The sequence below is a fragment of the Desmodus rotundus genome, chromosome 9 (genome assembly GCF_022682495.2).
Source record: "Desmodus rotundus isolate HL8 chromosome 9, HLdesRot8A.1, whole genome shotgun sequence".
In the NCBI taxonomy this organism is placed as follows: domain Eukaryota; kingdom Metazoa; phylum Chordata; class Mammalia; order Chiroptera; family Phyllostomidae; genus Desmodus; species Desmodus rotundus.
The window spans coordinates 16,857,058-16,873,387 of record NC_071395.1 but is presented as its reverse complement, the minus strand read 5'-3'; the positions used below and the strand labels follow the sequence as shown (position 1 = coordinate 16,873,387).

General features: G+C 44.4%; 1 protein-coding gene across 5 annotated transcripts in view; it reads left to right on the top strand.

Moving 5' to 3' along the window:
• The window catches only part of NR3C2 (nuclear receptor subfamily 3 group C member 2), a 295,391-nt gene that overhangs the window by 195,482 nt on the left and 83,579 nt on the right, over positions 1-16,330 (top strand). For all 5 annotated transcript variants that reach the window (XM_053911717.1, XM_045202424.2, XM_024568635.3 and 2 more), the window contains exon 4: positions 15,845-15,961. In XM_053911717.1, coding sequence (XP_053767692.1) covers positions 15,845-15,961 — 117 coding nt within the window. The remainder of the gene's footprint in view (positions 1-15,844; positions 15,962-16,330) is intronic.

Below are 16,330 nucleotides of genomic sequence, written 5' to 3'. Positions count from 1 at the left end.
ATAAAGCAACTTTGTATGTTTCTCGTGACAAGCTCTTTTTTAGAGAGGACAAAAGCATAGTACAATTGTAAACAAGCTCAATGTTATTTATTTCCATGTGTGTCTCATCTCTTCTGTATAAGAGAAGTGGTGACAGGAATTAGAGAAAGAAAATGTATCTTTGGGAATTAACAAATGTAATGATGGGGCAAACTGGAAAGGCCTGGGACAGGAAACCAGACCTGGTCCCCAGGGCAGGACGGGAGCTGGCGAGTGGGCACAGGTGCTAGGAGAACATACAATTCAGAAGTGAGAGCGAGCATGTGATCTGGGCGGGCCATCCTGAGAGTCTTTGGTGCAGGAGGAGACCGGTGGGCTCCCGAGAAAGGCGTGTGTCAGAGCCCTGGTCTTAGGGCTGGACTTCAGAGGGAGCCAGGGGGTGGGGAATGTGGTCGTGTAAGGATTGGGGGTAGTAGGCAGGCCCAGTACAGGCGATGCGACACAGGGGAATGAGGCGTAAGCCCAGTTAACAGAAAGCAAACCTGAAATACAAGCATAATTAGCTGAAAAGTGACTTAACGTAGGGATCCCAGATTTAGAGTAGAGTGACTAGATCCTTTCTGTCCAAAATCAAGATTGGCGGGGGCAGGGCTGACTGCTGCCCTGAGGGAGAAGTACCAGCACTGCCCTGTTTACAGTTGGGGACACTGAAGCTTCATGAGGCTGGCTCACCCAGCTCTCGCCCTCAGGAGCTGTGAGACCAGGTGGGAACCAGGTGGTCTGCTCCAGGCCCAGGGCTCTGTTCCCGGGGAAGAGCAGAAGGTTTGCAGAGCACCTGTTGTGTCCCAGGCATGGTGCTAGGCTTTTTAAACAGACAAATGCATTTATTCTTTACAGTCCCCTGTGAGATACGTTTTGTTGCTCTAACTTTATGGGTGGGAACAGTCAAGGTTAAGGGGCTTGCTCAGCATTACATTAGCTGGTAAGTGACCAGGTCCAGATGGAACCTGTATATGTCTGACCCCAAAGCCCATCACAATACTGTCAACTACACTGGAACTTTTTTTGTCCTGGGTTTCAACTGTGAATAAGGACTAAGCTGTTTTCTAAGTAGGAAATGCTTTGATTTTAAGCAGTTTAGTCAAATGATCAAGTGCACAAGGTTAAAACGTGTAAGTGCAAAGCTTTCCTAGAAGGCTGGAGCAAGATGTTGTTATGTGTGTTGCGGTGTCAGGAGTGCCTCTGAGTGACGTGCCCAGGGTGCACGGGCTTTTGCCAGCGCTGGGTTCAAATGCTTGCATCGCCACTGGCTGCGGGGAGCACCACGGACAGCTCCGTGTGTCCTCATCAGGTGCAGGACAGTTGCACCTCTCAAAAGGTCATCATAAACATTAAATACGATAATAATATAGCTCTCCCAGCCTAGCAGCGTCAAGCACAGTGGATACTTAGCAGACATTAGTCCTCTTCACATCTATCTCCTGCTGTCTGTCACATTCCCCTTGCTGCTCCGATTGTGAATCGGCCGCTCCTCCACCCCTGCCCTTCTCATTCTCGGCTGACAGCTGTCTCATGTCACTGAACCACTTCCCAAAGTTCCTCTTCCCTCCATCCCCCCATCTGACTCTAATCTTCAGCTCCAAGTTCCAGTGTACCGGGGTTTACATCATGTACCCCTTTATCCCATAGAAAAACAAGAATTTGGGTTCAGACATGCTAAAGTTGTGAGTCATTCCTATTGGGAATTGTTGGACAAAAGGGGGCTGGCCAGTTGAGAATGTTAAGGAGGAAATATCTACTCTGCTGTGTACGTTAAGTGAGTAAGTCCAAGGCCGCCTCGTTTCGTCTCAAGCATACACATGATCTGCGTCCTTGAGACAATGATGGTACCCAGAGGCAGGGGTCAACAGCTCTGGGTTATGGAATCAGGAGAGTGTGAAATATTTGAATATTTGCACGGAGGACCAGAAAGAAATAATTTTGGATGGCTTTAGCTGTTGTTACTGAGATAACGAGTGGATGTTGAAGCAATTAAGATATGGAGAAATGCATTTGAGGCTAGGGAGTAACAGAGATGAGGAAGATTGATGAGAAATTGAACCTCCTAACCACCTGCTTCTGAAAGAGTCATCTGGATGCTGAGCACGATTCCAGGATGCCTTCCACTGAGCTGCCAGGGTGAACTTTCTGGAACATCCGTTAGACCTGGACTGGCTTCCGCATTGCCTAAGATTCACGTCCAGACTACAGAGCATGGCAGAGCAAGTGCTTACAGTCCTTTTACTGCTTCTGCATACACTCCCTGTGCCCCAGGCACACCAGGCTCCCTCATCGCTAAATGTACGCTACCTTTTCACACCATTCATTTTGTAGGGCATTGCTTCTCTAGTTAGAAACTCCTCTACTCCCTTTCCATCCAGCCACCATTCCTCAAGAAGCTGGCCTAACATTATTTCTTCCGGGAAGGTTTTCCTGCCTCCTCAGGCAAAAAGCTCATCACGTCCTCATCTGTGCTCCTGTAACGCTCTGTCCATGTGCTGTTCTTGCCGTGGGTTGGATTTGCTAGTCCCTGTCTTGCCACGGGGTTGGATTTGCTAGCCACTGGACCACACGCGAGGCCCAGAAGGGGAGGAATCTTGTCTCATTCATCTCTCAGCCCTAGTGCTGATCACAGTAACTGGCATGTAACAGCCACCCAATAATTACTTGTTGAATTAATTAGTAAAAGAAGAGAAATATTGCATTAATAGTGCATAACTTAGCAAACAGAATATATTTACTGTCGTCAGAAAACAAGTGTCCTAGGAACCATGACAGCAGGGGTTGTCGCTGGGGAAGGGACTGGGTGGCTAGAGGGTTAGGGAGGGAGGCTCTGCAGCATATGCCCCATCGTACCCGAACGAACTCAGTGCACGTGTGAGCAAAAACCTCATGTCAGTGGTGTCATCATTTCTTTTCTAGCAGAAATGTAGATCGCCAGTAGAAGTTTGTGACCCAGGTGTCCTCTGGTTCCAACACAGCCCTTGTCTGGGTTTAGAGCTCTAAGGGCGCTTAGAAACGAAGCTAGGTCTGAGCTGGCCAGGGAGGGCCCACTGAGCTGGCTGAGACTTTCCAGTGGTAAAGAACAGTTTGAGGTGAATGGCTGAACATGAGTCCCTTCCGTCTGCCTCGGCCTCGTTTCCACTTCTGAGATCTTGGTGGATTTGCCGGTTGGGCAAAAATGAAGGAAGTGTGATCACTGAGGACCCCACCCACAGACATTTTCAAGTCTTCAGGGCTGTGTGCATGCCCACTTTGAGCCCCGGGATTGAGAAGGCCATCTGGGTCAGGCAGAAAGTGCTGGGCTAGGGGTAAGTACGTTTGCCATCTCGTGCACCTTTCAGCTGAGGCACAGACTGGTGGGTTTGCTCTTCCAAGTGTAACAGTGGTTAGCGGCATCTCAGTGGACAAGCTGTCCCTTATCAGTAGCCCACACGTTTTACTGCAAAGACCTTGCGATGTTCCATTCTGCCCTCTAGGTACACGTAGCTTAACATACAGATACCTTCGGTGAGTTTGGAGCCACAGAGAGAGCAGGTGCTGTTTGGACTGCGCTCCCAGTGTGAACGCCAGCTAAGCCCGCCCTGAGTCGTAGCCTGTGTATGTGTTCATTGACAAAACGGGGGGCACATTCCACCTATCCTACAGGGTCCACCCCCATCGGATTTTTTAATTAAGCATTAAATTATATGATTGGTAAAACACCTGTCACTTAACAGGAATTCAACAAATGTTACTTCCCTGCCCACTGCCCTGAATAACTTATTAGTTTATCTAGATAACAGATGTTTTTGCATAGTGAAGTACAACCATGTTAAATTCCTACTGTTGAATGTGTGTGGGACGTAAGTCACTCCTCCTGAAAAAAATGTTCCTTGCTCCTTGCTGATAAGTTACTTGTCTTTTCTTACTCACAAACTAATAAATGTTTCTTAAGGTTAAAAGCTTACAGCAGTTGGCTTTTATCATATAATACTTTATTCTATTGTCTTTCACTAAAACATGCAGAGTGCCTAAAATTTAACTCCTGATAATTAGAAGTTATATATATATATTTTTTAATGAAAAAACTAACACCTTTCCCACTGAGAAGAATGTTTATTGGGAATTTTGCGTTTACCACATGGGAAGAACTCCTGAAACACTGCAGGGGGAAAAAATAAGTCCAATCTCACTTCTAAATTAAAATCTTAGAATCCTGAAAACATAACTTCAAAGATTTGTGTTTTAAGGTGGCACAGGCAGCCTGTACTTACTTCTCCAGTGAGTCCCCCCCAACACCTGGCATTTTAAAGCATGTTAATCCAGGCTCACTCGTAAACCCCAGCAGCGGGAGAACATTGTTCATTGGTTTATTGTGGGCAGACCGAACTGGTTCAAACTGAGCAGGGGAAGTTAATTATCAAATGTTTTAGCTTGCTCTGACAATGAATAACCAGTGCTTGTTGGACACCCTCTTACTCACCGAGAGACATTATAAGATGTAGGGTGGGGCGGGGGATGGGCAATCGCCCATCAGAATCTGCAGTGCCCGTGCGGGAATTTGCTGGGACTGCCCTAAACTGTTTCCCAGGTTGTTCGAACTGGTTCAAGAGCAGTTAAACAAGGTTATGTAAGTGACATGTGATGTAGCCCAAAATAGGGACTGCAAACACAGGCTGCTGTTGCTGGGCAGTTGTCAACTGCTTCAGAAAAAAAAAAAAAATCCTCTAGCAGGACAACAAATGGACCTTTAAAAATGAAAGAGATTTAAACAGCAAGTTAATTTAAAAGGCGATTCAGTGAAATTGCCTTTCTGAAAACTAATGCATTTATTGAAAAAGGGAAACTTTCATTGTATGTATCATCTGATTATTCTTGGTTATTCACTACCAGGGGTACTGAAGTAAAGAGGTCCCTTTAAAAGTTTGGCTTCCTGCTAAAGTGCAGAATTCCCTGTTTTCATGAAAAGTAGCAACAAAGCCATCAGACTTGCTAATGGCTTTGGGCATGTAACAAATAGTGAACAATGTATCATCCAGGTAGGGATAAACATTAAACTCTTTTATAAGCTGTGGTCCCTTTTAGTTAAATTCTCTTACAGCCTCATGCTCAGCTCCTACAGAAATAGGCGGTACTGGGTAGGCATGATAAATAAGGGCAGGAATAATAGGGTCGTGATTTCTGTTACAGCTGGGAGGAATCGTAGAGCTCCCCCGGTGTGCCCACTCAGCATACATCCAGGACTTCCCGTCGAGCACGGAAAGGAATATTAATCCACAATGAGAGGGAGAGTTTGCAGTTTGTTTCTTGGTTTTACCCTAGAGGCTGTTTTTTGTTTGTCCCTGGACATGAGTGTTTTCGCATGTGTTTGGGGGAATTTGCAGCAGTACAAGCTGAGTGATTAAGGAATAGAAAGGCCTTTAGTGGTAGATCTGATTCAGGAGAGTTCTCAGTCTCACCAAGCTTCTTCCTGTGAACTTAAATCAAGTAAGTTCAGTTCACATTAACTCATCAAGAATCTCACACAAATTCAGGCCCTGCGTTCTAAGGCTCTCTTTATCCCACGGGAAACAGGATCCTCAGCATGAAAAGTTAGAAAACAGTATCAGAGTTCAAATACAAGATATGGACAAAAGGTACTAGAAGGGTATAAAATGATTTTTTGTGGACTAAAGAAGGCAATTTTCTTGTTTGTAAAATAAAGACTTTGGATTAAGTTGGAGAAAAGGTGTGAGAAAGAAAATTACATGTCACATAACATGGTGAGCATGACAATAAGGTTTGAAAGGAAAACAAGATTTGATGCTGAAATTTCTTGACAGCTTTTAAAAGGGGGAAAAAAACCAAGTTTAAAGTAAATCTTGATTGTCATCAAGGTTTGCACCCCGACAGTTATATTCCCACAGTGACCACACCCTTGTGATTCCCTGCCCTTCCACAAGGTGTGCATTTGGGGGGCTGGGAATCAGGGAGTGAGGTTCTGGGAAGGGGGTGGAGGGGACCGTGGGGTCCTCGTTTCAGGACTCAGGCCGGGGAGCTCGGTACTGTGTCCCTGTTGCAGAGATCCAAGTGGCAGGGACTCGGGTGCTGTCGGGCTCTCTCTCCATCTCGAAGGCCCCTGTGAAATGCCAGCCATCTCCCCACCGGGCTCTGAACAAATTGAGAAATGAGGGAGTGGCTGGTGGAAGACAAAATAGCAACTTTGGGGGTGGGTAACCAAGTTGAAGGATACGGCTTAGTGATAAGAGCAAAAAAACTGGGGCTGCCACCCAGAGTTAGATACAGGCACAGGCTCCCCCAAGACTGGAGGCTGCATCTGCTGGAAGAGGAGGCAAGCCGGTCGGATGATTCTTCCCAGACTGAAGGCTGAGTGAGTAAAGGAGAAGAGAGAGGCCTGAAGCATGGCGTCCATCCGTGGGGCTGGGGGGCCCCCCCAAGGAGGCCCAAGCTGAGGCTCCGGGCACAGCCTACTGGGGGGATGGGAAAGGATTTGGGGTGCTGAGTAGGGGCAGATGTCGATGTTCATCCTTCTCTCCAGTCAGTCCCCCCTCCTCATCTGGAAAGGGCTGTGCTCCTCAAGTGTCGCGACAAGTCAGGTTTTCAAAACGCAGAATTTGGGGCATTCTGATTAGTCCAGAGTCGCTGTAATCTCCTGCCTGGTTAAATGCCTGATCCTTGCCTCAGAGATTCTGAAAGGTGTTTGTCAGTGTTCACCATAGTTTGGGGGCTCCTAGAACCTGTTTCTTTCCATATAGGGTTTTGCCTGAAAACATCAGTCTTTTACTTGACGAAAGGAGGCTACCATGATTACCAGCCATGCTTCTGGCTTAGGTCCCCCGTGAAATTAAAGAGGATAGCGGATAGTAGTTAGAGGTGCAGAGCATTGCTGTGAGGTAGAAGGACATGTGTACCTGTGTGTGTGTGTGTGTGTGTGTGTGTGTCACTGAATATGGAATCAGTGGAGCCAGAGACAGGCAGCGATAGGACTCCCTCTGAAGGTCAGACGTAAAGAAGTGATGGGGCAGATGGGCTCAGTGCAGCCTCAGCCTAGGGCTCACCTCCAGCCAGGCAGGGGACGGCTGGCTGCTCACCACACGGCCCGTCCACAGTGATGGCATGTCCCTGAGGAGGGTTCAGGACTGACCTCTATGCCTGGACCTGTGAATAGAGATACAGCTATACAAAGTGACCAATCTTTGGAGTCTTTCCATTTTGTTAAAATAAACCACAAAATACATTGTCATTCACACCAATAATAATAATGATGAGAAAACACCAATAAAAGTAACGGTCCAACATTACCGTGTCAGACGGCTCTGATCCGAGCTTACTTCTGCTGCCATCGCCATAACTTCCATCTTCGAGATCTGCGCACCTGCTCACCTACCTTCACTTTGAGGAAGGTACCTTCGAGTTTGCACTTGAAAGTTTAAGTAGAGAAGGGCTCTGGGATGTGGATGAGATCATCAGATCTGTGATTCTGAAGGATCCCTGCACAGCTCTAGGGGAGAGGGAGGTGAATGGCCCCCCTGCATGTGTTCTCAGGGGAGCTGAGATTGCCCTTGGAGATATCACTGCCGGGTGCAACCTGGGTGGGGGGCAGCTCCGGGAGGTCCCTCCTCAAGTTCGTGTCAACCAGAGTAGCTCTTCTTCTTCTGCTTTAACATATTGAAGTCCATGTAAGAGTTCATTGCTTTAGAAAGCTTTTAAATGAAAATTCAAGAATCGCTTGATTTAGAAGTGGGGAAATAGCGACGGGTAGTTACAAGTGCATTAAAATAATATGATGCAAGTGTCGTGATAATAGCGACACTACGGTGATAAGAACTGGATGCCAGGGACTGTCTGAGTGCCTTCTGTGCTGTGTGTTCATCCTCAGGATAACTCGTGAGTAGGCGCTTGGATAAGGCCCACTTAACAAATGAGCAAACTGATGTACAAAAGGGTTAAGTAACTTGTGTAAGGCCCCACAGATAGTGAATAAGCAATGATTCAAAGTCAGCAATTCAGAAGTTTACCAAGGCAGCCAACAGTAAGGGGAGACAGTGCTGGTGGACATGCACAGGATTCAAGAGAAGCGCAGGAGAGAATCATCAGCACCTGGGACCCATTGAATATTGAGGTTTGCTGAGGCATGGGGGGCACAGGGGTGGGTGTCAGTCAAGGATGGTTGTAGCTTTTAGATGGGAATGCAGAGGCTGGAAGGGGGCTGTCTGTGGGGCGGGAGCCTTAGGCCTGATTTGTGAACATGGAGGTTTTGAAGCGTCACACATGTTCAGGTGGGGTCATCCAGTGGATAGGTGCATGTGTAGGTCTAGAACCCAGAAGAGAAGGGCGGGCGTAGGAGCCCCTGTGGCACTGCTGCCCCTGGATGTCCTCTGGCCACCACAGTGCAGACACTGCTCACTCCTCCTCTGTGCCCCGGCCCTCTGGGCTTCCGCCGACCAGACCGGCTGCTGGCTGCACAATCAGCTGTGTCTCTCCCTGCCTTTCCCTGGGCTTGTCCTGTGCCTGGCACGTCTGTACGTCTGTCTTCTCCAGGATTCACATCTACAGCATTCTTCAAGGCTTACCTCAGGTGCTTTTTTCTCTGGAAAGCCTTGCTCACCCCCTTACTCAACTACAATCACCTCTTTCCTTAAAGTCTCGCCACCTCAGCTGCACGTGAGTTACCTTTATCAGTTACATCCCCCCGCCTCATCCTGCCCCCTGGAACATAAGGTCTTGGAAAGAATGAATGGTACTTTGCCCCTTTATATTTTGCTCTAAAAATCTTTGCTGAAAGGAATTAAATCATTGTCTGGGAACCCATCTTAAATTCCAGCACCCCTTTTTCTTATTTTCAAGGACCTTGGTCCTCAACCTGCTTGCCTCTGAATACCTGCTGCCCCCATCTACTCTCACCCTTTGGGGTGCAGTTTCCCTGATAGCCCCTGCAGAATGGAACTCAGTCTCCTGGGTTCACCTTTCCTTCTGCCCCTGAACAGGTGTGCCTGCTTACATGTAAGAGTTTTAATCTTAAGCAACACTAGAAAACGGGGTATGAGGAACAACAATACAAAGAAGTTACAACTTTCCAGAATCTTACACCACCCATACATTGTTGGGCCCGAGTCTAGGATTCTTAGCTGACCTGCAAACAGGTCAGAGTCCCGGTTTTTTGTCCTGTGTTTACCTTAGGGATATGGTTCTCCACTCTCACACCCTTGGCAGCTCTTAGAAGGAGTTAGGGCTTCAAGATGGGATCAGAGCCTAAGAGTATCTGTCTTGTCTCAAGTGGGCCCTTGTCAGTAGAGGCCTTCCTGACTCAGTGGGGGTATTCGCACACACGGATGTTCTTTACTCGCATTTAGTTAAGAGGTGACGATAGTATGTCTGTTCTTTGGATTTTCTCATACGACTGAGCAGCCCAAATAAATGATGAATGATAACATCACTATCTTCAACTTTTTTTTTTTGAGCCCTTACCTCAGGCTGAGTTTTGTGCTTCTTGTTTTATATGTATAAATTTGAATCTGACAAACTACAGAGTCTGCATTGCTATGTGCATTTTATAGACGAGGAAGCTGAGGCCCAGAACCGTTAAGCAGCTTGGCCGAGAAACCCCCAGCTCCTCCTTGACTGAGGCAGGCCCGGGACCAGGTGTCTGGTTCCAAAGCCGCGCCCTCTCCCCTTTGTCTTCCCGTGTCTTCCCCTCCTGCCTTCTGTGTGGCCACCTTTTTCGCCCTGATACTGTGGATGCTTTAAGGCGAGGCCCATATGTCACCCCATCTGCAATTTCTCATTTGAGATCAGCCCAACTATAACAAAAAGTTGGCTTTTTATTTCAAATTCAACATGTTTTAAAAGACAATTTCTAACAATTCCAGTAACTTTTAAAATAACAAAATTAATTTTTAAACACTCATTAATATAGTCCACGGTTAAAATCAATACCATGGTTGGAAACAACAGAAAAAAATGATACTTCAGTTCCTTTTATTTTTACATTCATCTTTTTTGTTTTAAGTCCACAGGCATTTTTCCTTCGATTTGAGTACTTCTGGTTTCCCTGTGTGTGAATTAATGTTACACATGTGCCAGCTAAGCTTCCTGGTACCCCGTCCAGATCGACTCTCATCTTGGCAGCTTTTGTATTTTTTAGAATAACGGACTGCCTCTTCTCCAAAAAGCTGCCACTACCTCAGGAGGTGCACAGATGGCTGAGTGACTCAAGCCCCCTGAGGCCTGCTGGACAGATGTTCATTCTGAAAACGAGATCCTTCTACATCCAAATGACTGTAATGGGTATGGTCCAAGGCGTCCTAACCAACCTCAGTGGAGAATGAAGAGGGCTGTAGATTCAGGGCCTGGGACACCGAGGAGGTGCACTCATCCTGCTTGGGATTCTGGCGCTGGTTTAGGCTGGACCTGCCTTTCCCAGAACCCTCTGCTGCTTCCTGGCAAATCCCCAGAGCTCTTTTTCCTAACGTGTATTTAGAGGGAGGCTGAAAGGTCTGGTACTGGAGACGAGGCACAATGATTAGTGCACATGGGCCCTTTGTGAGCCCGTTACCTAGGAGCCATGGGCCTTGTGTGTGTTTGTGTTTATGTACACAACAGACTCCATGCACATGCAAATTCTGTATGTCACACGTGTGTTCAATTCACCAGTAACCACACGTTCATTCTTTCTTTCAGCATGTGTTCACAAACGGCTGTCTGCCAGACAGTGTGCTGTTTGTACTGTGTCTCTACCTTCTCCCTTAGCTGATAGAGGAATTCTTCACTGGTGTGCAAACAGGTTGTCCACTAGCTTATGGACGGATTCTTCAGACACTAGCGGAGTGTCAGAGTGCCTGTCGTCGGGTGCTCAGCACCTTCGTAGGAAAGTTTCACTTGGAAGGGATATTTTGGAATCTTCAAATCATATCCCATTTACTTGAGGCTTTGATTTCTTTCCATGTTTGGAGATGTGCATTTTTTTCCTCTGGAATCTATTACAGTGCCTGCTACCAGCTAGCTCGACAACTTTCTCTCAATTCTTATGAGAAAAAAATAATCATAATCTATTTGAAAACTGTGGGACATTTGCATTTCCCCTATAAGCTTTTAATTTTTTTAGTTTTCAATTTTTTTGTGCAGGCTCATGAGTACGTATGCCTATTAGTGTACTTACATTGATAAAATAAGTTGTGGGTTTTGGGACTTGGGGGTGAGGCGGGGTGGTCACTGGACTGCATTTTTTATTGAAGTCACCTGTAGATGTTTATTTTCTTCTAAAAGGAAATGTGTCAGAAGCTGGTGGCTTCTCATTAACATTTTGCAAAGTTTAACTGTTTATGGGAATAGCCTTGAACTTTATTAAAATTAATTTATCAAAAAAAATAATGTAAATGGTTTAATACTTCAAAGAGGATCTTATATGGAAGCTGAATTTTATGTTCTCATTTCCCCTTCGTGGAAGTAATGTCCAGTGAGGTTTCCCATTTTTGTCCAGCTCTTTGCTTTCTGGGCACAAGGTAAGAGTCTAATTCCTGCCCCCACAAGACTGAGCAGGGATCCTTGGGCCAGATCTGAGTGCATTCTCGGCTGGAGCATGGGTTCCCTCAGTCGGGTTCGGCAGGCCCCTGCCCTGAGACTCAGGAAGCGCTGTGGGGGCTGCTGCATCAGCCTGGGCCCAAGGTGAGAGGCATGGAACAGAATTCCCAGTCTATGTGCTATTTCCCGATTAACTAATCTTTACAAAGAACCAACCTCTGGCTTTTGGTTTTTCTCTACTGCTGTTTTCTTTGTCATTGATTTATACATTTTTATTTCATTCCTTCTGTTTGTGTTGGGTTTAGTTTCTTATTTTCAAGCTTCTATATGATTTAGCTCTACCACACAAGTTTTGGTATGTTAAGTTTTTATTACAATTTTGTTTGAAATATTCCATCATTTTCCTTGTGATTTTTTTCTCCAACCCATAAATGATTTAGAAGTGTGTCACTTAATTTTCAATGTGTGGGTTTTTCTAGGTATTGTTTTGTTGTTGATTTCTAATTTCCTTCTTTTGAGGTCAGAAAACATGTGCATAATTTCAACCCTTCCATAATTTGAGACTTACTTTATCGTTTAGGATGTGGCCTCTCCCAGTGAATGTTCCATTCACCCTGGAAAAGGGCATGCGTGCGACCTAAGTATTCATTAGATCGAGGGGTTTGTATAATATTGTTAAAATCTTCTGTATCCTGATTAGAAGGGAGTTTGCAAATGTGCAGCTATGATTTTTGATTTATCTTTTTACCTTTAGTTTTGTCAATTTTTTGTTGGATGTATTTTGAAGTTCTGCTATTAGATACATTCATACTTAGGGTTGTCATATTATCGATTTAATCATTACAAAATGACATATGTTATATTTGGTGATATTCTTTGTCTTGAAGTCTACTTTATCTGACCTTAATATAGCCACATCAGCTTTCTCATGCCTATATTTTACATTGTTGTCCATCTTTTAACCTTCAACTTGTGTGTGCCTTTACATTTATTTACTTATTGGGGGGTAGCAAAGCATTTTATTTTATTTTGCCTTTGTATTTAGAAATACATCTGAACACACACTTGAATCTAGCTTTTTTATAATCCAGTGTACTATTTTTGACTTTTAATCAGAGTGTTTAGGCCATTTACATTTAATGTAATCATTGCCTTACTTGGGTTTATATCTCTCTTGCTGTTTCTTTGCCTTTTGTTCCCTTGTTTTTTTCCTTCTCTGTCTTTGTTGGGTTTTTTTATTATTATGCCATTTTATTTCTATATTGTCTCTTAAGCTACAGGTATTAATGTTATTATTCTGGTGTTGCTTTCTGGCAGTATTTCTCAAACACTCGTGTATATTGGAATCACCTGAAAGATTACATAAGACATAGATTTCTAGGTCCCACCCCAGAGTTAGCAGGTCTGGAGTGGGGCCTGTGAATTTAAATTTTTGAAAACTGTTTAGGTGATGCTGTGCTGTTGTCCAGGGACTGTCCTTTAAGAAGAGTCACTCTAGGGATGAGAGGATGTATTTTTAATTTGCAGTCCACCCTGAATTAGTTTCAGGTGTAGCATTTCAAGTCTCATTTCAAGTACAATGTAAGAAACTTACAGTAGTAGAATTTCATTTGTATTCCTTCCTGTTCTTTCTGCTGTGTTCACAGGTATTTTACTCATACATATTTTATAAATCTCATAATATATTCTTATTATTTCTGTTTTAAGCAATCATTTGACTTTTAAAAGATTTAAGAAAAGAAAGTTTATTTTGACTTTTACCATCTATTATCATTTCCATTCTTTTCTGTGCATCTAAATTTCTATCTTGTATTTGCCTTCAGCGTAAAGAACTTCCTTTTTCATTTCTTATAATGTGATTACACTATAGCAAATTTTCTCAGCTTTAGTTTATCCAAAACTATCTTTATTTCACCTTCGTTTTGGGAAATGTTTTCGTTGGTTACCCTGAGTCAACAGTCTGTAAAGACAGTATATGTTGTCTTCTGGCCTGAGTTGTTTTGATTTAAGAAATTAGTTATTACCTTTATCCTTAGTCCCTTTTATGTAATTATTTTATTTTGTTCTGGCTGCTTTCAAATATTTTTACATTTATTTCTATCAGTTTAACTATGTTCTGCCATGGTGGGGTTTTTTTTGGTTTTGGGGTTTTTTTGTTTTTTTCAACTTATCCGTTGGGGCCTTTGCTAAGCTTTCTGGATTTGCAAGTTGTTTTATTCAAATTTGGAAGTTTTCGTACATTTTTTCTCACCTATTCTCTTCTTTCCCTCTGGGACTCCATCCACACACATACTGCATTACTTAATGCAGGCCCGCAGTTATAGTCTCTACTTACTGGTCACTTTTGTGTAGTTATCTGCGCCTACCTGTACTCACTAAGAGCCTTCAATTTTAACATGTCATTAGGTTACTGTAATGGAAGGGTTTCATTTCTTCACTTTGACAGATTCCCTTAATCTATTACTGGCTGTTTGTTAGTATTATTAAGATTTGCCATAATGTTACTGAAAATGTGCTCCAGATCAAATTATTTTAATTGCACTAAACAATGCCCATTATTTTTCCTGAGTATTTTTTGTGCTTAGCAATTCTCCACCAAGCGGGTATGCTGGCACCAGGCTGAAGGGAGACTCCCTCTCCGCTCTGTCCACGTGCTCGCCCCAGCCCGTGACTCAGTCCTCAGACCCTTCTCCTTCCAGTCTGTGCTCACTCTCTGTGTGATCTCATGCAGTCTCATGGCCTAAAGTAACAGCCACAGGCTGATTCCATCTCCAGTCCAGACCTCTCCTAACCCCAGACCTGTGTGTCTGGGCTACCTGCCGACTTGACGCTTCCACTTAGACACCTCTCAGACCTCTCACGCTCGACATCTCCTACACTCAGCCGCAGTAGTCACCCACAAAACACATGTTCCCACTGTCTTCTCCTTTTTGATTATGATGTTTCCATTCTTTTAAATTTTTCAGCTCAAGCATCTTAATACCTCTGTAACTCCCCCTTTTCTCTGGTTATATCAGCAAATCCTCATAGCTGTAGCTTCAAATGCACTGGAATCTGTCCACTTCTCCCCGCTGTCACTGCGACCACACGGACCCAGCCCTTAGGTCATGGTGAATGCCTCCTCCCTGCTCGCCCTGCTCCTCTCCTTGGTCCACTCAGTCCCTGGTCAGCACAGCAGCTGGGGGATCCTGCTGAGTGTAAATCATGTCAAGTCATTTCTCTGCTCAGAGCTCTCTAAGCCAAAAGTCGAAGTCGAGTATGATCTTTGAGGCCCTAACATGAGCCAAATCTCCGTGGCCCTTTCTCCTCATCTCCCATTGCTTTCCACTCATTCTTTCCTCTCTTTCCCACTCGGCTGTTCCTGACACATGCCAGGTAGCCTGCCGACCCCTGCACCTACCTCATTGGCTTTTCCAGCTGGCTGCCTGGTGTGTTTTTTCCCAAGACACCCACAGTTAGCACCTTCATTTCCTTCTGATCTTTCACTGAAAATCAGCTTCTAGTGAGGCCTGCCCTATATGCACTGTTTCTAAAAAGTCTGCATCTGCCCGTGCCCTCCCACACCTGCATCGTGTTATACACACCCCTCGCTGCGCCTTCTTCCCCAGACTGCGCTACTGTACAGCACGCATCCAGGCACCTAATTACCTCCCCTGTTTCTCCCTCCCCACAACTGAGTGAAAGTTAATGAGATCAGGGACACTTGTCTATCTTATTAATTATTGTATCCCTAATGTTTCTAATCATGCCTGGTACCCTACTGGATGTTTTGTTGATTTTTTTAATAAATAAATGAATAATAGAGCTAGGCCACAAGTTTACATGTTGCCAGTAGACGCCACTCTCTAAGCATATTCCCATATCTGAGTATTTTTTTCCAGTTTCATCTGCAGAATGAAATAAACATTTTAAATAATAACTGTACTGTCTGGAAAGTTTCCTCACTGAAATCACATTTGTAAAAGGTGAGCAGGCACAGCAGACCAGATCGGTGCCGTTGAGGTGTCTGAGTGGAGTTTGCACCATCGCCTGAGAGGCTCCACGTAGCTCTCCGAGTGTGTAACCAGTGGGGGAGTGCAGCCCTCCTCAGTGAGGACCTGCTGGAAATGCTCGTGGTGTTAACCTTCCCATCTGTAATCTGAAGTCTCCATGGTGCTCAGCTGACCATGCCTGAACCTGTGTTATCCATAAATCTTGTTTCCCTTCTACTTCTTTGAAAAGAGATATCAAGGCAGGAAAGAGGAAATTTTATATTCTGAGTATTCAACATTAGTACTTATATTAGTATAATAGGCTTTATTTCAACATTTTTCTTTTTATTCAGGGCAACACAACTATTTATGTGCTGGAAGAAATGATTGCATCATTGACAAGATTCGAAGGAAGAATTGTCCTGCCTGCAGACTTCAAAAATGTCTTCAAGCTGGAATGAATTTAGGAGGTAAGTTTTGTGTTTTTAGGTCAATAAAAATTGTTAATGTGTGATGTAATACCTCTAGGCTCTATGCCCCCAAATTTAAGATCAGCTAACATGGAGCAGAGATTTTTTTTAAACCCTAAAATGTCTTTGGAGACAAGTGTGTCTTAACAGGAATTTAAAAGAAGTGTGACGTGTCTGTGATTCTAGTGAAGTTTTCAACCCTGAGTTGCAGAAGTTTCCAGAACAGGGCACATAACTGAAACCAAAACAAAACTGAATGACTTTTTGTGTAATATTGCACCTAACAGTTTTTATTACCATATCTGTTTACAAATAAGACATACATGTGATAACATTAATCACACAGGAACACATTCCTAACTCCAAAAG